This window comes from Mustela erminea, chromosome 7, assembly GCF_009829155.1.
Source record: "Mustela erminea isolate mMusErm1 chromosome 7, mMusErm1.Pri, whole genome shotgun sequence".
NCBI lineage: Eukaryota > Metazoa > Chordata > Mammalia > Carnivora > Mustelidae > Mustela > Mustela erminea.
Genome location: NC_045620.1, coordinates 44,055,272 through 44,079,133, shown reverse-complemented (window position 1 = coordinate 44,079,133; position 23,862 = coordinate 44,055,272). Strand labels below are relative to the sequence as shown.

Below are 23,862 nucleotides of genomic sequence, written 5' to 3'. Positions count from 1 at the left end.
TGTGCACATTTTAGCTGGCCTAAATTTCTGTTTCTGAAAAAAGGGGTAAAATGTTTTCCTTTCCTGTTTGAGTCAACAGTATTTCTGGACATTTTCCCATCTTTTCTTCCATTGCTATGTGGTCCGCTTCTAGTCCCCCAGGGGATAGGTTTATTTCTTTACTTAACAAATATTCTTTGAATCCACACCACCACCACCACCACCACCCCACGCCCCCAAGGCCAGTCTATGCCAGGTGCTGTTCCGGGTGCCGAGGACAAGCTAAGAAAACCAAACTCCCTGAGCATGAACCTGATATACCCAAGATTATGTGATTCCTTGGAAGGCAGCCAGCACCTGGGAGATGAAGCCAGGGACATGAAGTGGGGACTCTGAGCATTACAGTATCCCTTTGAGTGTGACTTGTCTCCAAAAAGCAAAGGAGCTGTCCTTAAGTTGTATTCCTTATTGAGTTTTTACAGAAGTTTACTTCTATTGGAAAGAAAAGTCCTTGCTCATTCTAAAACACAGTGTTTTAGAATGGAAAATCTAGAAAAAAATAAAAAAAGAATACCACCTGGGGAAACACACTCATATTTTGGTATATTTCTTTTCAGTCTTTTTCTGTGGAAAAAGACTGAATGTTTGCCTATGTACACATGGAAATATTTCTTTCTTTTCCTTCTTTCTTTCTTTCTTTCTTTCTTTCTTTCTTTCTTTCTTTCTTTCTTTCTTTCTTTCTTTCTTTTTTTTAGAGAGAGAGAGCATGCAATCAGGGGGAGGGGAGGAGAGAGAGGGAGAGAGAGAATCTTATCCACACCTAGTACAGAGCCTGATGCAGGGCTCGATATCACGACCCTGAGACCATGATCTGAGTCGAAATCAAGAGTTGGATGCTTAACCAACTGAGCCATCCAGGTGCCCCCACATGTAAATATGTAAATATTTCCATTTCTTTCAGTCAACATTAAGGCTTTCTTCATGCAAGGCATAAGTATACATGTGCAATTTTTATATAGATACACACACATATTTTCTATGTATAGGTATATATATGAATATATATTATATGAATTTAACCCATATGTACATTATGAGCACATATAAAAAATACAGGTATGTTAATATCTGTGCATAAATCATAAAAACATAAACTCAACATAAAAATGTATACATTGCATGAATAAACATGTCATATGTACACATGATATCAACCATACACAAGCACACTGCCTATATGCACACACTCGTATGTACATATATGTGCACATAGTGTATGTGTATACACACCCATCCATCCTAGGTACACCTATATTTACATACTTCCACATAATTACTTATTCGTTACTTACACTCACTACAGTCAAGTCCTGGAGAGAAGAAAGCCCTATATCTGAGTGACAGAAACACAGAGAGCCATGCCCTGGCAAGATTACCATGAGGGGGAAAAATGTCCTCAACATGTGGACGGAGCTTTTTCAGGCCAAAGGAACTGGATGTGGGGCTCCTGGGACTGGGTCCTTCCTGCTCCTCGAATGCCATCTGCTGGCCCTCTCACTGCTGTGAGGGGTCTGCCTGCCTTTGGAGTGGGGCCGGTGCTGCTGGACATGCAGGCTGCGAGCCTCAGATGGAAGTTCCTGAGTCCTGAAATGGGGTGTGGGTTTGGTGGTGGGAGGGAACAGAGGATCATAACTGGCCAAACCCACTCTCCAATTCAGCTGCAGCACCTCACCTGGTTTTGAATAAGGCTCACCTAAGGCTCAGGAGAATGGTGAAGATTGCTGCCGTGAGTCCAGGATGTTACCCTCTCACTGCCTCTGGTGCAGCCCCGGACAAGTAGCCCCAGTGTCCCCTGGGGACTTGTGATAAATGCGGAATCTGGGCCTCCCCACCAGAGCTCCCGAATCAGAGCCTGCATTTTTATCCAGGATGCCCTGGTGACAGGGCTGGTCTAGAAGAACCTGGGGTTCCACTTCCTTTCTTGGCAGCTCAGGGCCTTGAAATGAAGAAGAGACCACCAAGGAATGGCAAGACCAGGCAGAGCATCCATTCTCCTCTAGTGCTTGAATTGCCAAAGGATGCAGGGTGCCTCGGGGGCGGGGGGTGGGGTGGGGTGGTAGCGATTCCTGAGCCCACACCAACAGCCACGCCTCTTAACAGGAGAAGACAAGGTGATGTGGCTGGGATACCCGGGGCCACTTCATCCGCAACGGACCCCAGAGATGAGGAGCAGAAGTGAGCGACAGTTATAAGATACCTTGAAATCTCCCAGTTAGGTCTGGCATTTATCCCATTCAGGTGAGAAAAAGGAAGTAAGTGACCTGAAAGGGGCCCCTTTGTCTCACTGAGTAATGAGACCCAGTTGTGGGAGCCAGATGAGTTGTCTGGTGCCACACACATGTCTTTGGTCATCTGCCTGGAAGGGTGTACATGGGGCTTTGGGGCCTCTGCCCCCACCCCCCATACTGGTCCCTTACAGACTCTTCACCTGGTCCAAGAGCTCCTTTCATCAGTGAAAGACTAGCAAAATAGGCATTTTTGGAACTTTGTTATGGGCTGCTGAGGGTGAGCTCTGAAAGCAAAGATTTTAGACGTAGACCCCCAAGAGTCTGTGCCCCAGTTCTCAGAACCTGTGACAAGGAGGCTGAAGCATCAGTTCCATGATTATGCTCTGTTGTGTGGGAGAATCGATCTTCTGAAAGGGGATTAGGCAGGCGGGCCTGCTCTAGGCTCCTCAGAAGCAGAAGGGGAAGCCCAAGAGACCGGAATTGTGAGAAGGACCGAAAGCACCACTGGTGATGTGAAGAATGCAGGCCTCCAGGAGCAGTGAGCAGCCCCCGGCTGACAGCCAGCAAGGAAATGGGACTCAGCCTTCCAACCACAGGGAACTGGGTTTTGCCAATAATCTGCTTGTGTTTGAGAGTGATTCTCCCCAGGGCCTCTGGGAAGGTCTATAGCCCTGTCTACACCTCTAATATGGCCTTTGGAGCCTCTGAAGCCCAGCCAGGCTGTGCTGGACTTCTGACCTACAGAACTGGGGGCTAATCAACGGGTGTTGGTTTAAACCACTTAGTTTGTGGTAATTTATTTTACAGCAATAGAAAATGAACACAAAAGTTCATAAGGTGGATATAGAGGGCCTGGTTGCTTAATCTTTAAAATGTTTTTGTCCTGTTGATAGGGAAGAAGGTTGCCAAGAAATAGAGTCAAAGATGGCAAAATGGATAAAGAGCCAGCATGCTTTTTTTCCTACCAAGATAAACCCCTAACAAGTAATGACTTAACTCTGGCTGGGCTGTGGGGTAAAAGATCTGAGTGGATACTCTCTAGTTAGTTTGGGGAAGCACTTGATGAAGTTGAGATCTGAGGGGCCCTGAGGGGACCCAGGAGCAGTTCTCATCCTAGGTTCACTTGCTATCCCCTGGACCACAGAAAGGCCTTACATCTGAAATTAACACAGAACTCTACCACTCCACACCCACATCCCATCATTAAATGACCTTTCAAGTGGGTCAAGTAATACTTCACCAGAATTCAGTTCTCCTGCAATTTTAAACATCCCAAAGAAGTCACACATTTATTAAGCTCTCACACTGGACTAGGGCACTTTCCTGAAACAGTTGAAGATTCTGGAAGATCTAGAAAATAGGTAGAATTTTTTAGGCTTGGTCCACGCATTCCACAAATGGTAGGATGTGGCCATTCCACAATGGCCAAGTCATTGTTGGGTAGCAGTCAGAGGAGGACACTGCTTTGGTGGCTGGGGTCCTGAAAATTATACATGCCTGTGCTTCCCCTTCAAGATACCAGGGAGATGACCTTGGCCAGCCTCACTGTGTGAGACTTAGCTGGGGCTGGGATCTTTATCTCCTGTGGTGTCCATCTTGGAAACAAGCAGGTCATGGGAGAGGAGAAACCTGAATGGGGTGTGTGAGGTAAGGGGCAAGAAGTGACTAGGAGAATAAAGACCAGCTGAGAAGTCTGCATGTTTCCCCCTAGGCTGGGCTTGGCAGAACAGATCCCTCGGCCAAATGTAATGGGATGGGTGAAGGTGGGTGATGTGTCTCTTGCCTTGAGCACCAAGCTGCCTTCCAAACATGGGTCATGGGCATTTCCTCCTTAGCCCCGAGAAGTCCCACAGAACAGCTAAGCTAAGCTAAGAGTCTTCCTTCACAAAGTGCCAACAAATTATACTTGGTCAAAGAACCCACATTTCAATCCAGGGTCAAGTGTTCCCATCTTGTTCATCTTTGGACCTTCTAAAACAGTCTTTCCCACTGTAGAAGTTAATATAAATATTTCTATGTTCATATAGAGATAGTTCTTTGAATAGAATGTCAAAAAAATCACCAAAGTCAAGGGCATCTATTCAGTGGCCTCAAAATAGCTCCCCAACCCAGCCTAGACATAGGACCTCTTACAGGGGAGGTCGAATGGCGTGTACGGTCCTTCATCATCATCCTCATCCTCCTCTTCCTCTTCGTCATTCTCGTTGTTCTCATTGTCTTCATTCTCATTCTCTGTCTCATTACCAGCCTCTGCAACAATATCATCCCTCCGAGTCCCATTCACGCCTCTGTCTGGGGCACTGCTGGGCCCTGTCCCGTTCTCCACGGTGTGCTTAATTGGGATTTTGATGGCCACTTCTGATTCTCCATTGGCATAGGCCCTACTGTTTATCAGTCTTTGTCTCTGGAAAGAGAAAGGCACATTCTTACCATAGTCAGAAGAACTGTAGATCTGCACACCCAGAACACCAGCTACTGGGATCTTTTTCAGGCTGCTGACAAGGAGAAGCTTCCAGGAGATTCTGCAGTGAAGTCTTAAGGGATTCCTCAAAGTAAGAAGCAACTCAGACAACCTCCTTCTGGGAGGAAGGATTAACATTTTATGACCCACTGGAGCATTTTCTACCAGCATTCTTGATTCCTGTGCATTGTAGTATTATCTTTCTTCTCTGGACTGTAGGAATCCCTTGGACCATAAGAGAAAAAGCCACATAGATGTGTCTGGACTAGTATATCAATAAGGCTGTGACTCCAGAAACAGGGGTACATAGGAAAATTCAGGTCAAAAACTACATTACTTTAAAATAAAGCAACCTTGATTTAGCAAGTACTTCTGTGCAAGTTCACATCAGAGAGCTTTATCCAAAAGGAAGATGAAAAGAAAGAGGTATGTGGAAGGGAACAGGAGAGTTTTTCTATATAACTGGGAGCCTGGTCATGTCTTTCAACACATGGAGAGAAGAGCAAGAACCAGGATGCACAGCTGGGCCATGGACAAAGATGTTGGGAAGTAGCTGAGGGGTATTATTTTGTTAAATATAGAGTTTGGTATTTCTATTCTCAGACCAAGAAAGTTTCTCCCCTTCCCAAAATCTCCCATCTCCGTCTAGCGGCAAATGGAGTGTGCTTTCCCAGATACCTCATTGATCAACATGCGACTGGCCATGGAGAGTCGGGTCTTGGGGGGGAAATGGCTGGTGATCATGATTCGAAGTCCAGCCTCAGAGAAAGAAAGCTGGTGAGGGTAAGCTGACAGCAGCTCATCTACCATAATCACTGACGCTTTGCGGTGGAAATTGGCTAGGGAAATTAAAAACATAAAATAAAGATATTATTGAGGCTAGAAGCAGAAAAGAGCTATTTATTTAGTCTTCTTTCCCCTCCTTCATCCCTCAGCCCCTCCTTCCTTCCCACCTACTCATTTATCTATCCATCTACCCATCTACCCATCTATCCTTCTTTCTACCCATCCAATCATCCATCCATCCATCCATCCATCCATCCATCCATCCATCCACCTGCTCATCTATCCTCCTTCCTTCCTTCCTTCCATCCACTCACCCATCCTCCCATCTATCCTTCCTTCCATCCACCCAACCAACCATCATTCCATCCAAGGAGCAAAATATGGAGAATAGTCAAACTCTTTTTTCCGTAAGGCTCATTGATAGCTCTTTTGAAATGACTTGAAACAATATAAGCATCATTCACTGGCATGGTAAGAGTGATAAGAAAGAGAATTCCTCTGTATCTTCAAAGGATTTTTTTTCCCAACACTCAGACTTGGGGCACAGGAAAGATCCCAATAATCTTTAGTAACCCTTTATGCCTTTCAAATGTCAACAATGTTCAGTGATCTGAGCTGTTGAAAGCTGCAGAAATGAGTTTAGTGCCAAATGGAGGGCTTAAGTGGGGAGTGAGCACATTGCTGCACCCCAGCCTATGGGCAAGGCTGACGAAGGGGCAAAAGGGTAGGTGAACCAGCTACATGACAGAGGTCCAAGGTCCAGAATGGCCCAAACTGTTACACAACGTTTGCTGGCAGTCCTGATAAATAAGTTTCATCAAAGCCCAACCCCCTCTCTACAAACATGCAATATAAGCACACAGCTCATATTTGTCTAGCCACACACTCTGCTGGTGGTCACCCTTGTTTTCCAAGCCACTAAATCATGAAATGATCTCTGGAAACATGGACTAATATGAGGTAGCTCTTTTTGGTTTCCTAAGAGTATTACTTTAATGGTTATAAACTATCCAGGATTCAGTGAAATCCTTTTGTGGGATGGCACTGAATACTTAAGTCTTTTGCTAAACATAATTAGAAAAGTTTATCAAATATTTGGTTTTCCAAATTCTAATAATTACCTCAGATTTAAAACTCAGATTTGAATAACCTATAGATTTTCAAATTTCTTTTGTGTTTTCCTGCAAAGCAACCACATGAGACCAAGAAGAAATAAACCCACACATTTTTAGAGAAGGTTAAAAGAAATTGAAAATCCAAACACATTCTAAGGCAAAAGTAAATGATAATTTTCTGTGTTCCTCTAAGAAAGAATATTCTTTATTAGGGAGTACTATCTTAGTTCTCTCAGTGTATCAATTGCTTAATGAGAATCTATTGAATACAAGAATTACTTCGAAAAAAGGGGGGCAGCAATTTTCTGTTATTTTGCATACAGAGGTAATGTAGCCTGAAAAAGAATGTGGATATAATAATATACTAATAGCAACTATCACTAATGGAGTAATTTATATACTTTATCTCCTTTACTCATTACAATTATCCCCATTTTGCAGAGGAAAAAATTGAGGCTCAGAAAGGATCGTTAATTGGCTTCGCAGTCAGATAGCCAAAATGTGACAGAGTCAATACCTCAAGACCCCTGGTCTTGTCTCCTTTATTGTCCTGTCCTAAATCCCCTGTGTCACTGCCAGCAAATGTTTTGCCCAATGAAGTTTCCCAGGCAGCTCATCACCGAGTATGCCTGCCAGAAGATGTTCCGAAGGGAGGCAGGGAGGCCTGGAAGCTTTTCTCCCTTGGTCTCCTCTGGGGCAGGCAGCCTTCCACCAGCCCAGCCACAGTACCCCAGGGGTGGCCGTGAAGGTGGGCAGCCAGGCATCCTCCCAGTGCTCCCTCCCGGGACCCAGGCTGTCCGCAGGTACCTTTCTTCAGTAGCACCACAGTCGCGTCGCAGTTGCTGCTGTCGTCAATTTCAGCATTGTTGGCCAAGCCATTGACCATGTTTCCAGCACCTTTCGTCCTCCTTTCGAAGCACTGATGGATGCAAGCATTATATCTGAACAAAGCAACGAGCAGAAGAAGCCCATCAGCCTGTGTGTCCTGCAGCTCTCAGTGTAGGCACACTGTGGGGGACCCCATGCTTCAAGTTATCATTATTCTTTATTCATGTCCCCACAGAGAAATGCAATCTGTCCTATTTTCTGAGTGAGTGAAGATAAAACCAACATCACATAAGTAAATAGAGACAAACTTCTTTCTTTGCAAATTTTCAAGGTCAGTGGTGGCATTCTGAGATTGAACTCCCTTGCTCACAGTTTATGCATGGAAGGGCCATGATGAGACTCAGCAGGATGGGCAAGGTCTACTTTCTCTTGGCCATGATTCCAGGACACACCCCTGTGAAGGGCATGCTGGGCGGGGGAAGGAGAAAGTGTCATGCTCCTGCCTAATCCCAGTGCGTCATGGTCTGTGGGCCATAGGCCAACTGGCACTCTAGGTCTCTGTTTGGTTTTCTAAAACCATAGGTTGTGGTCCTGGGAATCTCTGTACATAGTGGGCCATAATTCCAGGTCAGGTGGTTGGCTTTAGGAAACAATTCTGGACTATGAGTTTCCAGAATGATTGGATGAAAACATTGTGTCGTCTTTCTTCTAGTCTTTTATGTTGGAAGGGAAGACGCTTATATAAATTCCTAGCATGTTTTTGGCAGCTACATATTTTTACAATATTAAATATCCTTTACTATTAGAAAGCCCCCAGAGAGGAATCCTAGAAAACTCTTGGGAAAACACAGCCAGGCAGTTTCCAGAGCACTGGAGGCCACTGCTATTTTTTTTGCCCCACTCAAACAGCTAAAGGCATCAGTGGCTTACTAGTCATGGGACAAGCCATGGGACAACAACAACATGTTGCCCCAGCTTGATCTCTGGCCTCCCAGAGGAACTGCAGCCAGGCATGGCAACTCTAAATGGCCAGCTGGTAGGCCCCTCAAGCTGTATTTCCCCACATAGGCTTCTCTTCCACATCCTTTACTGCTACAGGCTCTCTGGAGTCTGCTTCACTGGCACTTATGCCTGTTCTTCAGTGAGAGCAGCTCTGGGTGGGTGGGCCATCATGGTACAGATCAAGAGACCCTCTGAGGCTGGACAGCCCCTTCCTGTACTCCCTGGGAGCTTACAGTTCATCCTCCATGGCATAAGGGAGACTAGAAAACTAGTCAAAAGTGATGATGGTTTCTGTGAGAAAGGAAGTGGGCAGGCCAGTCCTGGGACACTCTCAGGCTTTACACGAGGCAGAGAACAGAACCAGAACATCACTTTTTTGCAACCCTAAAGAAATAATGGAGCCAGATCTTGTGCATGGATGGCTCCCAACATTACTGACAGCGATAGGAAACATCAGTGTGCCTGTTGGTGGCAGAACTCACCACCACATGGGACACAGTCTACCCTAAACTGGATTGATGGCTGGCATACAGGAAACACAGGGGTCAAAGGAACAGGCCACACCACAGCACGGGACGTTATCAACAATTTCCAAACTGCAGGAAACTGTGTAGCTAACAACCCAACTTCATCAAAGAATAAACTGCAAGGAAAAAGAAAACCAGAGGGGGGATTCATAGATTAAAAGTTTGAGCAACCAATGATAATGAGTGGGATTTATTTGGATTCTGATTTTAAAAAATATTTAGGAGATTAAAAGAAACTGTAAAAAAATGACATTCGTGAGATCAATGAAATTTTGAATATTGATTTGATATTTAATTCTCTTGAAGAAATAGCATTAATCTTGGGTGTGATAATGATGTGGTGGTTATTATGTGAAATTTGAGTCCTTTTAGAGACGTATCCTGAGGTTTTTGATAGATGAGTTGGCATGTCTCTTGGGCTTCACACCATGTGGCAGGGAGGAAATGGGCAGTGGTGTGGGCTATTGGCTGTCAGCGCTGATGATGAGCATGGGGGGGCTGTCATACCATTCTATATTCAAATTCTTCTTAATGAAAAGTCTCCCCACTTTCTTCCTGACAGACTATGGGGGCGAGGCAGAATTTCTATCATCTTGACTCAAAATCCATTTCCCCACAGAAATACCAACTTGCATGAGGCTTTGCTTTGAAAGTATAACCGTGTGCTACACATTTATTTGGCTTTGGAAAACAAAGTAAGAACACTAGGCCTAGTATTATTACGAGAGCTTTCTTGAAATTAGATACTGGTAGTAACTTAACTATGCTGTCCCATTTCATGCTTAAGAACAAGCTTTGCGGGGCGCCCAGGTGGCTCAGTTTGTTGGGCAGCTGCCTTCAGCTCGGGTCATGATTCCAGGGTCCTGGGATCGAGCCCCGCATCGGGCTCCCTGCTCGGCAGGGAGCCTGCTTCTCTCTCTCCCCCTCTCCCTGACGCTCTGCTTACTTGTGCTCTCTCTCTAACTCTCTGTCAAATAAATAAAATATTAAAAAAAAAAAAAAGAACAACCTTTGCCATAGGAGGCGTTAGGATCCCCGTTTTGTAAGCGAGGAAACAGAGATTCAAAATGGCGTCATAAGTTGGCCGCTGGCAAGTGGCAAACTGTGAGGTGTGACCCGGCAGGGCTGAACGCGCAACCCTTGATCTCAACCACCAGACTACATTGCCTCACCTGGGGACCAAATCCCAAGGAAGGGACCCAGAAGTACAGAAATCAATACTCACCAAGTCCAGGTATGCCTCATGCTCCCTTAATGTTTCTATCAACTTGGCCAAACCGAAATTGCTTTTTGACCTTCAGACAGAATGTTTAAAGTCATCCACCCAGGAGGCAGCTGACAACTCTAATATATGCGTTTTTTAACTGCTGCTACTCAGTTTTATATTTTTAATTGAATGTTTTAAATTTTGTGCTTGCACCCTGAAGCTATTTTATTGTGGAGCATGCAATTTTATAAATCAGATTTTATAAAACCCCATGATTAAAGCCTCTGATTGCGGACAGGGATGGCTAAAGAGCAGAGATTTCAATTTAGAACTTGGGACCAGAATTTATGCAGAAAATTCTGTGAGCACAGTAGCTGCCATTCCCTGTTTTATTTGTATCCTGCTGGTTTGAACAGCTGGCAGGCTGGGAAAGTTGAGGCATCAGCAGAAACACACCTCATTAGCTTTCACACTAGGCACAGTTTGGGGGAGAGGAGAGAATTTGTTCACGGTGTTATCTTAATGTCCACATGCCCTATCAGCAATGCATGGGCTTTTATGATGGCTTGGTAGAGGAGTGCAGTGGTCACAAGATATATATTAGCAAAATTCCTCAACATTCCTTCCCTTTAGACTAACTCTGGTGTAAGCCCTCCTTATTTTGTGAAGCCCCCAGTGAGTCCACTATGGGATATGTTGTCTCTAAATTTGAATTTGAAACCCAAGACCAATGTCTGGTATACAGCAGACAGTTAATTATTCTGCAATAATTGACTGATTCACCCTTTCAAAGGGGAAGAAAAGGACTCTTGACTCTTGGGGAACTCAAACTTGGGACCTCAACAAATTAAAAAAAAAAAAGTGAAATAATCAAATTTAAAACACACTGAAAGAAGATGTGTGCATTGTTGAGACCTCCCCCTATTGCTGAGACCACTGATTTCCTAATGGTTTTGCTATTTGAGAGACGGAGGAGCAAGATGCCTTCAGAGACTCTCCCTTTGGAGTCTAGAAACTCTGAAAGGCCTTTGGGCCAACTCTGGTTTTCATGAAAGCCCATCAATTGGTATTTTAAGATGGAAGGTGAGTATTGATTTCTTCAATCAAAGTTATAACCAAGGTGACAACAAGGTTATCAAGGTGATAACTGATTTCTTTGTCAGTTATCCTGTGGTAATCCTACACCAGGCTACTCTAGAAATACCCTCTTCCACTAACAAGACCCAGATATCAGGTCCACACTGACCACTGGATAGCTCCTGAGGTGAAGGCTGGATGCCATATTGAGTGGACTGGCCACAGACTACTTACAGCCCACAAAGGACACCGTCTGAGCCAGCTCCTACATTTACTGTTCATGAAATGTCTGCCAGTGGCCACACTGATTTCTCAAAAAAGGTCTCTTGGACACTAGTGGCCAGAAGTAATTTCTGTCAGACTTTAGTAGAAAAGACACTTTGTCATGTCAAATTCCAGACCACTACCTGACATGTCTAACTGGCAATTTCTGATCACGTGGTACTTTCTTGCCCCCTGAGAACGTGGTCATAAATGCTGGGGAAAGTACAGGTTAATTTAGAATGAAAGAAACAGTTTCCATGGGGTTCAGCAGCTGCAGCATGGAATGGCTCTGCATTATTTACGAGCTCCTCATCTCAATGGGATTTGGCAAAAAGATGAACCAGCAGGTTCACAGCCATGGTGCTTACATTTTGCCTTAGAGTATGGGAAACACCAGCAATATAATTCTTGAAACACACAGGAAGCCTCCCAGACTCTGGGGGAAAAGAACCTATGGAGTGGTGGTTTTAAAATATATCCACAAATTCTTTGAGACCTCTCCCTTCAAATGGTGACACAGACTCCCTGAGTGTGGGCTAGACTCACTTCTAATAAACAGAACAAGGCAGAAGTGACAGCGTGTGACCTGTGAGACCAGATTAGAAAAGGCACTTGTACCCTCTTGACTCACTTGCTCCCGTGCTGTGGAGACACTCAACCAGCCCTAAGGAGAGGCGCATATGCTGAGGAACCGAGGGCTCCAGCCAACAGCCAACATTAGCTGGCTAACGTTACCAACAGTAAAAGCAGGTCATTTTGCCGAACCAGTTAAGTTGATGACAACTACCCCAGCCAACCTCTTAACACTGTACAATCTCAAGGAAGAAAGGAAAACCCTGAGCTAGAACTCTCTGGTTATGTCCTCTTGGATGCCTGACTCAGAAACTCTAATTAGATAGCATATACTTGTAGTTTTAAGACTCTACATTTTGGGCTCATTTGTTACACAGCAGTAGGTGATGAATACGATATAAATAATGCAAGTCTGCAAGTATTCAGTCCATGGTTTTAGTTATCTCTTAACTAGGTCTGGTCCCATCTTTGTCACCCTACAGAGAAGCATGACTTAGTGAGTTCTACCTCCTTTCCTGTTAGGAAAGAGAGTGAAATCAGCCCAAACTTGTTTGACAGATATTAAAGGAGGGTAAAGGGTTTGAGAGATTTCTCAAATTAAACACTTAAAGCTTTGATTCCATTACTGCATGGGGGTTTGAAGGGTCTTTGCTATTGCCATGGATCAGAACTTACAGTGCCGCACGCAGGTCTGAGGGAACTGAGGAGACTGTGATCATCGGCACTGATAGCCAGCCTGCTACCTGCTCTGCCTCCATTCCTTTTTTTTTTACATTATCCTGTCATGCTTGATGTAGGAAAGAGTTTTGGGAATGAAAATCGAGAAGGCATGTTACTTACTTCATGATGACGATATAAATGAGATACATCAGCACGAGGACTAAAGACTCCCACCTGTGTAAAACCAAGAATGGCTAGTTAAAGAAAGTCATCACAGGCAGATGTGCAACACACCAGCCAATCTTGAAACATCCATGCCACATGGAGGACAGTTACACCTGGCAAGCAGGGCGAGGAGAAGCCACATGTGCAGACGGGTTACAAGTATTTCCTGGTCTGTAGACACAGCTTTCAATGGGATTGCTTTCATTCTCTACCTAAAAGGAAAATGCTCCTTCCCTTCCGTTATTCACTCACCTGAAAGTTCTGTGAGAGCACAAGTCTACCATAGTATTGCTGATTATAGGCCTGTATTTATAAACCCACCCACAGCTTCATCATTCACTAAAACTATTCAGATATATTTATAAAGAGCAAACTAGAGAAATGGACAGGGATGACCCAGGGATTGCTGGATAGGAGGAGACAGGCACGCAGAGAGAGGGAGGGGGAGGGGGAAGAGAGAAAGGGATGGAGAAGGAGGGAAGGAGGAGGTTGGGAGAGGAGGGGAGGGGAAGGAAGGGAGAGGAGGGCCGGAAGAAGAGGGAGGGAGAGAGAGGGAGAGAGGCAGAAGGAGGGAGAAAGGGGGAGGGAGATGGAGGGGGAGGGAGAAAGTGAGGCAGGAGGAGGGAGAAAGAGTGGGGGAAGGGGGGGAGGGGGGGAGGGAGAAAGGACACCTGGGTAGGGAAAGGGCCAGCAGAAAGGATAAGACTGGACAACTGGAAAATGGTCAAGAGAAAGTGAAAAACCCAATGGAATGTACCTTGAGGTTCTGATAATTTGAATACTTCTATTTTATTCATTTGAGTAACTTCCAGCTTCAAAACCAAGGAATTTGATTTCTAAGTCCCCTTTTAGCTGTAGAATTGAGGGAATAATTCTGATTTTGTGAAAAGGTTACTGGTGAATGGTCTATGAAGAAATTCTGGATTATGCCTTCCTTTTCTGTTTTTTTCTCAAATTCTATGTCTAAAAACTGGCCCTTGGGGAAGTATGTGGTCAGATTCAAAAAGGCCACACGCAACAGTTTTTGTTGTAGTGGTGTTTATGACCCCAAAGTGCCGGAAAACAGAGAGACAGTTGTAGAGGGGAGGCTGGGTCCACCTGTCGCAGTAAGTCCATCCTACACATTGGTTCCAAATCACTATGCAAACTGTGTATGTGTATCTGGTATAGAATGTGCTCTTGGTGCTACCAAGAGAAGAAAGTCAAGGGGTTCAAATCTCTCTACCTTCCACCACATTTCTCAGCTCCTCTCTCAGCAAACCTTCTCAAAGCCTCACATGCCCTGCACCGTAGGACCTCCCACTCACTGGACAATTCCTTGAGTCTAATATCCACAGTCGTCCGTCCCCTGACACACTGGTCCAGGGCACCAGCCACCTCCATCTGCATGTGCCCAGGGACGGTTCTCTGCCACCCTGTTCAAAGTCCCTGCAGCTGACCACCTGTCCTCATGCATGCAACAGTCTCTTCTCCTCACTTCTGAGAGGCCACACGGCTGGTTTTCCTCTTGTCATCCCCCTAACTTCTCCTTCCCTCCACCTCCCCCACTGCCTCAGGTGAACCTCTAAATATGGGACTCTCTTCTCTTTTTACCTACACGTTCTCCCTGGATGACATCCTCTCATCCTCCTGCAGTAAACACCAGCTGACATCTGACCCCACACCTCTCCTTGGTGCAGGTGCCTATACCCATAGTCAACACGGCTTCTCCATGTGGCATCTATGACGTCAGAGCAGAATCTGGAATTCCTACTTCTTGGTTTTATGCTCCCTGGGCTTTGCCACCTCAATCAACTGGACCACTCCCTGCCTGGTCAAGCTCCAAATCTGGAAATCAGTTTGGAACCCTCCTTGACCCTTGCCTTACATGCCTCGGAACCCCGTGTCTGAGCTATTTCATGAATTGTTGGCTTCAGCCCTCCCCACTGCTACCCTCCAGGCCACCCGAATAGCAACCTCTATACTGGTATCTGCGAGGCTACTGGATCATATCATTCTTCTGTTTCAACCTCTCCAGCTGCTTCCCAACACACTTGAAAAGAGAAAACAAAAAGTACCTCCTGTCTGTAAAACCCAGTTCTTCTATTCCTCCAATTGTCAGTGCCTGGTCTGTGCTCCATCCCACTGGCCTCCCTTCATTTGCACACACCAGAAGCTTCTTTCCTTCTCCCAGGATCTTTGCACTCACTGCTCCCTCTGCTAAGAATAGTCTTCCCTTCACTCCTTGGCTGGTCCCTTTTATCCTGCAAATGCTGGGGGAAATGTCATCTCTTCCAAGAAGTCTTCCCTGCCTACTCCTACTTCTCTATTACAAGACCTTGAGTATGTTCTTTAAACTGCTGACCAGTCTGTGCTTCCCTTGTTTATTTATTCATTGCTTATTAATGCCTGTTTCAGGCAGTCACTTGACAACACTCCTCATTCTTGACCCCTGCCTCAGCTATCTGGTTTCTCATTTTCCAGAGGCTTAGAGCAGATCCCCTGACAGCTGACTCCCCATCCCTCCCCAGCTGCCCACTATTCTCTTCTCCCCAGCACAGGGAAGCCCTCAGTTCATCTGCATAGGATGAGACTTCCCTTAAAATCCATTTTCAGTTGCAAGAGACCTTTTGAACTTGGTCCTTATTGAAACCAGTGTATGTGTGGCATAAAGTTAATTAGGAAAAATGAGGCTTAGTCACAGTGTTCATTTTGAAGGCAGAGATTCTCGAGATCCAAAGGGATGCCATGTAACTTGGATGCATTTTAATAGACTCAGGAAGGGAAACAGACCCACATCAGTAAACTATTTCAGCTAGGCTGAATGAAGTCCAGCTCTTTGTAAATAGGTAGATAGATACTCTCTAATTCATCTAGAACTTTTTATTGTTTTTTTTTCCCCCCTCAAAACAAGCCCTTCCATTGCAATGTTCAAGTAAGATTCTGTTTTGTTACATTTTGGGGATGCCCGTGAGATGGGGGTTCTCTGCTTCTGCTGACCTTTCAGGTTTGCTTGGTTGGTACCCAGACTCAGGGCTTGCCCAGCACTTCCTCCATAGGAAATACACGAGGCTCTGTGAGGCCCTGACACTAGCTAGCTGCTGTCCTCTCTGCTTTGGGGCCTGAGTGTTTGATCCAGTCTTGGCTTCATGCTCCTCAGAGTCCCAGGGATTGCCCCCGCCCCTGCCCTGTGCTGTGAGTGTCTCCAAATGACCCCATGATTACATGTCAACTGTCTGCCTCCTCTCTAGTCCCAGAGAGCCCCAAAGTGAAGGCCGAGTTTGGTTTTGTGTTCTGTGTCTTGTTCTGGAACAAGGGAGCCTGGGATTCAGGAGGTGTCTAGGAAACAGGTGGAATTGGACAGATTCCAAATACAGACCTCTAAAGTCACATGGCTTTTGTCCCCCCTCTCCCCCACTTCTCCTGGAGCCGGTTCTCCGCTTGCCTCTCCTAACCACAACATCCACTGTCCTCCGAGGACCTGGTCTTGTGGCATGATCTGGGTTTGTTCCTTCCCTTCCTGCAAACTTCCATTTGGAACCACCTTCAACTAGCCCCTGGTTCTCATGCCCAAGATTGTTTTTTCTTGTATTGGGAGGTTTACTCCCTGTTCCTCCCCATTCTCACCCAGAGGGCATGGTTCTGCTTTCTTAACTGTGGTCCAGAACACTCCATGCTGGTTCCAAGTGCCATACAGGTAGATATTCTCCAGGTCATGTTCCCAGGCCCTCTTTTCTCTCCCAAAGTTACAGCTTGAGGCTCAAAGAAGAAACAAGAACATCAACCTGGATCCTTTTGTTTTCTTGTCAGGCATTCAGACTCACTGAAGACATATTCCAAATTCTTTCTGGCAATATTTTGGGTCTTGCTGGGCTGTTATTATGGATTCAGGGTGAACATTTATCCTATCTGGTAAATCTCCATTGTTTTCTATTTTAAATGTCTTTAGGGGTAGTTATCTAACTGAAAAGCATCAAACATATATTCCCCTGCCTCTTGCTTGCTAACAAGAGTCTATGAGGTTGAGATAGCAAATGAGGACCCCTGGATCTGCAGGAAAGTGGACCCACTTCTAGGATAAATAATGATCTGTCTAGAGTTGTAATTCTATTCTGCCTGGCCATTTATTGGTCAACGTAGACCCAGCTGGGACCAAAGAGGTACAAGGAGGAAAGGTGTTCTTCCTGCTTCCTTCTTCTTGCCTTCAATCCAAACTCAATGCCTGAGACAACAGCAGTCCTCTTGGGACCATGACGGAAAGGCGAAGAGAAATGCAGAGGCATCATACCACCAACAGCTAGGGTACTTGTTATGTAAGAAAAATAAACCACTGATTCTTTAACCCACTAGAGCTGGTTTTCCACTGTAAAAACCTTCTGCCTGCCATTTCTTGGCTGCTTGAGATCTGTTGCAGAATTCTGATAAAGGAGTGGTAGAGGCATTTAAGCTGTGGATGACAGGGAAGGGTTACCCCTATGTATTGTACTCCACAAGGCTCCTTTAGTCCTATAGAGTACTCTTGTTTCAGAAGATACACAACTGAAATTAGTTTCCTTTTGAGGATTTGGGATGAACTGGTTACCTCCCTTGAGTCAGACATGATGGAGTTTTCTACAACAAGGAGTGGAATTCACTGTTAAAGGCATTCGTGAAGTATTGCTGTGTTCTAATTGCACAGGTTGAAGAATCTGACATTAAAGGGAGAAATGAGAGAAGTCAGCACCTAGACACATCCTTTCAGCAAAACAAATGCTTGTTTTTGGTTGGGTATGAAAAATACCCAATATTTTTGGTGACAGCAAAAAATACCTTAAAGTTCAATATATTTTGCATTTAAATGAGGAGCTAAGATCCCTGGAAGTCCCAGAGCAGTTATGGTCCAGTGGCGCAGACTTGAATCTCTTGGCCTCACTCACATGGAGAATGTTCTCCATTAGCCCATCCACAGAACAATAATTACGTAACAGGTCGGCAGTCTGCGAATGATGTCCTGGTGCCATGAAGCCTCCCCCTTGTTCTTCCCTGCAGCTACTCCTGTGCATGAGCTAGGATTCTAACCCAGCCCAGGCTGGAACCAAACATACTTGGGAATTTGCAACTCATTCCTTCACGGCCTTCCTCTCTCCTTCTCCATGTGGGAACCTCGGTGCTCATGCTGAGGGCCTGAGGACCTCAGGATCTGAGCCCTTCAGTGCAGGCCCAGGGTTCTAACCTCATATCATCCATAGGAGATCTGGCTTTTGAAATGCAGAGGAAACAGCCTCTCTCTTTCTTGCTTCACACTATCTGAAAGATCCTAAAAGACATTTTGAGGGTAAGGACTGAAATAGGCCTGCTTTCATAGCAAAGCCAGGGAGGTAAAGAAAAGAGAGCTCTCTCTAGGAAAAACCAATAGTAATCCACCCATAGCTATACTTTCTTAAGTTTTTCCGTGCAAAAACAGCAGAAAAATTCCTGAGATCGAATGCGATCATAACTTATCTTTATGGCAGTGTTGTGAGCTAAGAGCAGCAACACTGAGCAACACTTAAGCACCTACTGTTTGGTAAGGTAGAGTGGGGGTCATGCTAAGTGTGCCATCATTTGGAGTGAGGATAGTTTTGCAAGTTTTCTTGTGCTGCACTCCATCCCCAAGAACATGGGAAGAAGATGTCACCACTCTGCTTGGAGACCTCGTCCAGACAAATCCCATGAAGAGGCTCTTTCTGACCGCTGACCTGAGGTGCTCCCAGACATCTTAATCCCTTTTAGCCTACTGGTCTTGGCTTCTCAAAGAAGACCTTCTTATTTCTTATGCGTTGACATAAAAATGGTGTGTCTTAAAGCACGTTCTCCTAGCAGTCTCCTCCCTACCCCTCCTGGACAGAGGAAAGAGAGTTGGCAAAACTACACTTAACACCTTGGCACGGTGAATCACATTTACCATCAATGGGGCAAGCTCCTCTGCCATGCCCAAATTCTGAAAATCAGAGATCCTAAGACAAAGAGATGTCACTCCCACAAACAGCTACTGCTCATATGCCAAAAGCTCATTCTAAGCTTTAAATAATACCATAAAAGTTGGTCTGCTTACCTGGTTGGTATACTAGCTATGCTGTCACACTTTCCCACAGATGCTATTTCATGTTTCTCTACATCCACAGATCAAATATTCGAGAATAACATAACAAGAATGCACAACGCACTCAATTTCTATTTCCATTCCAAACATAACTGACTTGCTCAAAACTCGCCTGAGAAATGATGCATAGTTGGCCCAAATGTAAATGTTCTCATAGATGTAAACTGGCTAAAGCTTTGTTATCCATTAAAAAAAAAAATCACTGATTTTTCAGAGATCTAAGATAGTCTTGAGTGTCAGATAGAACTTTAATGGGTAAAAGACAACAGAAGTGCCTCCATCTCTGGTTCCTGAAACATACATGGTGTTTGGAATATGCCAACACAGTCTGCACAGGATCTGTAAGGACCAGGAAATGGCTGACTGCAGAAAGCCCCTTTAAATCACCCCCTCTCACCTGGATGACAAAGACAATGGGATATTAGCATCCCAAATGGGAGGGGATGGAGGAAGGTCTCTGCTCTGTGAAAGCTGATCTAATGTCTTTGTTGAGGTCCACAGGGGGGTCCCAAGGAGGGCTAGTTGTTCCAAGCTGCCAGGACATTCCCCTTTCTTTCCTTAACCCTGACTCTAGTCTTCAATATATATTCGCCTCCGCCATACAGCCAGGGGGAACTGGAAGGGAAAAGGAGGTACTTACCAGGAAACTTGTTCATCATAAATGAACTGTAAAATAAATAAATAAATAAATAAATAAATAAATAGATAAATAAATAAGACAATTAGACATGCACACACATGTGCGCGCGCACTCGCGAGGTCTGCATGCACACGCATGCGCGTTGACCACCCACGAAGCCAGTTTGGCGGGAATCAGCCAGGGACTGGCCTGCAACACCGAGGATCTGTCGACCAACTTCCCTCTGTGCTGGTTCCGCTTCCTGCTAAAGTTAGCGGAAGGAGGTGTTGTTGGCAGGCTGGGGCGGCATGATGCGGAGGGGAGAAGCACCGGGTTATCCCTCCCTTTTAGCAACTTCCGTCCAGCGGTTGACAGACAGGGAAGCATGACCACCTTTTTGTGCGGAGCACGAGGCGCTGTTGAATTTTAGATCCGGAAGGGGCTAGGGGAGCCTGGCAGGTGCTTCCGAACATCAGCAACTTGGGGACCGCCTGTAAGACGTTTGCACGTCTCGGGGCTCTCTACAGCGCCTTCCAGCTTTTAGGCAAGCCCTCGGACTTCTGTGTACTCAACGTTTTTCTTTTGGTTGACCTACTTTTTTGTTTGTTTCCTTAAAAGAGTTCATTTTCAAAGGAAACTGCATCACAACCAGAAGCAGAGATTCCGCTCGGCTTGCTGCCCTGTGCAAAGGGTGGGAAATCAGAGCAGAGACTACAAGCCCCAGGGGGCACCGCAGGCTGCCCCTGCCCTGGGCCACGGGCCTGCCCGTCTTCGTTCCAAGGAGATTCCCGAGGGTCAGAGGTGGCTGGAAAGATGGACCAGTGCCAAACGGAGGTGTCCCCCCGGATCAGCTAGGATCCAAAGGGAAAGCATATAGCAACGATTGCATTTGCTTAGGCCAGAGCCCAAATCACTTCTCACTTTGGGGGAAAGAGTGGTGTCACCCTGGCCCTTTGATTTACACGGGGAAAAGGAGCCACAGAGAACATGAGGAATTTTGGGTGTTCAAAAGCTGAAGGTGTGCAATTAGCTGCAGAGTTGGTTCTAGAACTCAGACCTGGTTCTTAAGTCTTCTCTCCATGACACATTTCCTTCCCCGGAAGGTGCGCTGTTGAAAAGTGGAAGCTGAGGGTTGCTTCATTGCTTGCTCTTTCCACCTTCATGGGATATGACTGCTCAGGGTACCACCAATTCTGAGCGCTTTTTTTTTCGGGGGCCTGTGGCCCTCCAAGGCAGACTCCAAGGCAGAAACCTCTGGGTGCAAGGGGTCATTACCGCATGGAGATGGTACACCCAACAGAAGACACGGGCATCACTTCAGTCCGGGAGAGGATAATAAGCAGCATTTGTGAGACACACAGAGAAAACTGCACAGCCGAGCAGGTGCGGCTCCGAAGGCACTGGAAAGGACCTCTCTCCAATTATCCCGAAGGCGCAAAGAGAAGATGAGAACAAAGGGGCCCCACTTATTTGTAGCTCACACTTCCTGACAAGACACTGAAGAAGACATTGGCTTCAGCAGCTTTGTGACTCTTGTGATCAGATTCAACAGGTTGACATTTGGATGAAAATGTCAAAGCGGAAAGGGAAGAGAATTAAAGAAATAAAGGAAACCATCCTGCAATCCAGTCTGGGTGGTCTGCAGTCCACCCTGGAAGGCATTCACAGATTCTTTTGTACCAACACTGGCTTAAAAAAAAAAAAAATCCATTGTCAAGAAATCAGGGAACAGAACAAATGATTTAAGTTGAAAAATGTTTCTATTAATTGAAGTTAATTTAGTATCAGTGCTGGAGCAATCAATGCTCGCCACTCAGGAGAGCACGAGATACTGGTAAAGTTTATTAAAGTGCCAATTTAATTTTCGTCTGAAAGACAAAAGGGAAGGTAGGTGATATTGCATAACAGAAAAGCAGCTTTCAGGAGGCCCTTATTCTGTGCCATCTGAATGACTTGTGGGGGCACAGATCAATAGGTCTTTAACAATTATTTCAGTGATCATATTAATGGGGAAAAAGCAGCATACGCGGAATTGTGCAAAGGATCCCAAAATGAGAATGGGATTTACAGAGAACACAATACATCAGGGAGTAGTGAGGTCTGGACTAGATGCACAACTAAGGACATCATGAGCCTGATGTTAAGGTATCGGGGGTGGCCAGAGAGGTCGGGGGTGGGAATGGGGTTGAGGGAGGCAGACAAGGAGAGAGGCCGATGGTCTTGCTAGGTAGGAGTCTTAACAGATGGAGGTGATCTGGAAGCCTCCAGATAATTAAGCAGTGATACCCTCTCACTGACCACTCGTGGCCAGGAGCCCTCAGATGCCCGGTGCCTAATGAGCAAACACTGCCTGGGATTCATCTGACTTCTTTTAGAGGGCTTGGTGGAAAAATGAAAGGACTCAGAAAAAAGAACAGTATAACAGAGAAAAGGAATAGAAGCCAGGCCTTTAACCTACATGGAACAGGATTGTTTGTGGTAAGAAAGGAGGTGGACGGTGAGTTATGAATAACTCTGGACCTTGCTGGCGGCACGTGGATGAGGCTGGGCCTGGGACTATCCCCCACTCAGAAGACTGAACATGAGGAAATCGACACTGCTCACAGCATATTCCCTCTAGTTCCTGAACCACCCTGACAGAGTGCTGGAATTGCTCTGTCTGAAAAGTCATAAAATGACAAGGACAGGCGACTTTCTCACTCGATGCTGCTGATGGTTTCAGGGAATGGATCTGTTACTTTGCCAACAATTATCTTATTTCATTTTATTCTGTTTTATTTTATTTTATGTTCTTAAGACAAATACTGCATGCCCTTCTGTATTTCCATGTTCTATCTGTGGGTAAAATAAGATGAAACAACTACCTTACTAGGATAGAAAACCCCCTGAAATAATTTATATAGGTACTTGGAAACAAGAAATCGTGCCCCCACTTCCACCCGGTCACCACTAGGTGGTGCTCACGTCCTACCCGCTGCCTGTCCACTCCGCCAAGGCAGGGAGCCGGGTTGGAAGGAAGTCATTTCAAGGCTTCATTTAACCTCCTGGGAGGAGGGTAAACAACTCAAGACAGACGGCTTCCTAACGGAGTCTTCAGCTGTTTTGGAGGCAGGATGTGTTCTGAGTTGGGGACAGGCAGGTCCCTCAACTCATCCCACCACTCAAAACCTAGGACATGTGGCCTTTGAGGGACCTGCTGTGTGGCCTTCGGAACTGACTCACTCTTATCCCAGTTGGGTTTCTGAAAACAAGTCTTGCTTGGGAAAGCAGCCCTTTGTGCTTTGCTGCTTGTGTTTGGGGCTGCCTCCCATGAACACATGTGGGTGGTGCGAACCGGTATCTGAGCCCCAGATTTGCTGCACACAGCGGGTCAAGGGACCTGCTCTCTGACTCCAGTGTGGTTCATCCGAAGCTACCTCTGGCTTCGCCCTTAAGCTTTCCATGTGTTCCACAGACCAGCTAAATGTGAACATATATGAACAAATTTGAAAACAAAAAAACAAAAAACAAAAACCCCAAACCACTTTTTTCCTTCAGGCCTCAGAGAAACAGTTGGGTACCATGGAAACCAGCTTTCAGCCCTGGTGTCTGCTCTAGAATTCTTCTGAGAGAGACAGGCTTACATCAGGCAGGTGAATCCCTGGATGACAGAGCATCCCAGGGAAATGGGACGGATGTGGCATGTTCAAAGCAGAAGAGCAGGGAAAACAAGGGCCAGGAATCGCCCAGGTGTGTGGACAGCAGACAGCCGGGCTGGCTTCTGAGCAGGGAGGCAGGTGGCTGTCCCCACATTGCATGTCAGTCCACAGAGCAGCTTACTTTAAGCCATAACCATGGAGCAGAAGCAGCCGCACTGAAGAACTTAAATTTCCATCACTGGCGCCATTAGAATTTTAAACAGCAAAAGTAACAGGAGAAAATCAACACCACCAGTCTCTTTCAAGACACTAAAATCCTGAAAAATCTTCCCTCCCTAGCTGGAAATGGAAAATGCACCCCTCCCCCTCCTATTCTCACTCAACAGCATGGAGGATCCCTCAGGAGTTGTGCCCAAATGGGGACGGGGGTGCAGATGGCATTCCTTCTGAGGAGAGGAGTCCAATGGAATACACTGGAAAGCTGCTGTTAAGCACCAATATAGTTTACACTTG

The 23,862-nt window shown here is 45.7% G+C and overlaps 1 protein-coding gene across 1 annotated transcript in view; it reads right to left on the bottom strand.

Annotated features, from left to right (window-relative positions):
- SLC24A3 (solute carrier family 24 member 3) overlaps nt 1-23,862 on the bottom strand; it is a 483,939-nt gene that overhangs the window by 32,633 nt on the left and 427,444 nt on the right. The window contains exons 8-12 of the mRNA XM_032351525.1: nt 19,733-19,758; nt 12,948-13,001; nt 7,437-7,570; nt 5,407-5,567; nt 4,401-4,671 (exon numbers count right to left, since the gene is read on the bottom strand). Coding sequence (XP_032207416.1) covers nt 4,401-4,671; nt 5,407-5,567; nt 7,437-7,570; nt 12,948-13,001; nt 19,733-19,758 — 646 coding nt within the window. The remainder of the gene's footprint in view (nt 1-4,400; nt 4,672-5,406; nt 5,568-7,436; nt 7,571-12,947; nt 13,002-19,732; nt 19,759-23,862) is intronic.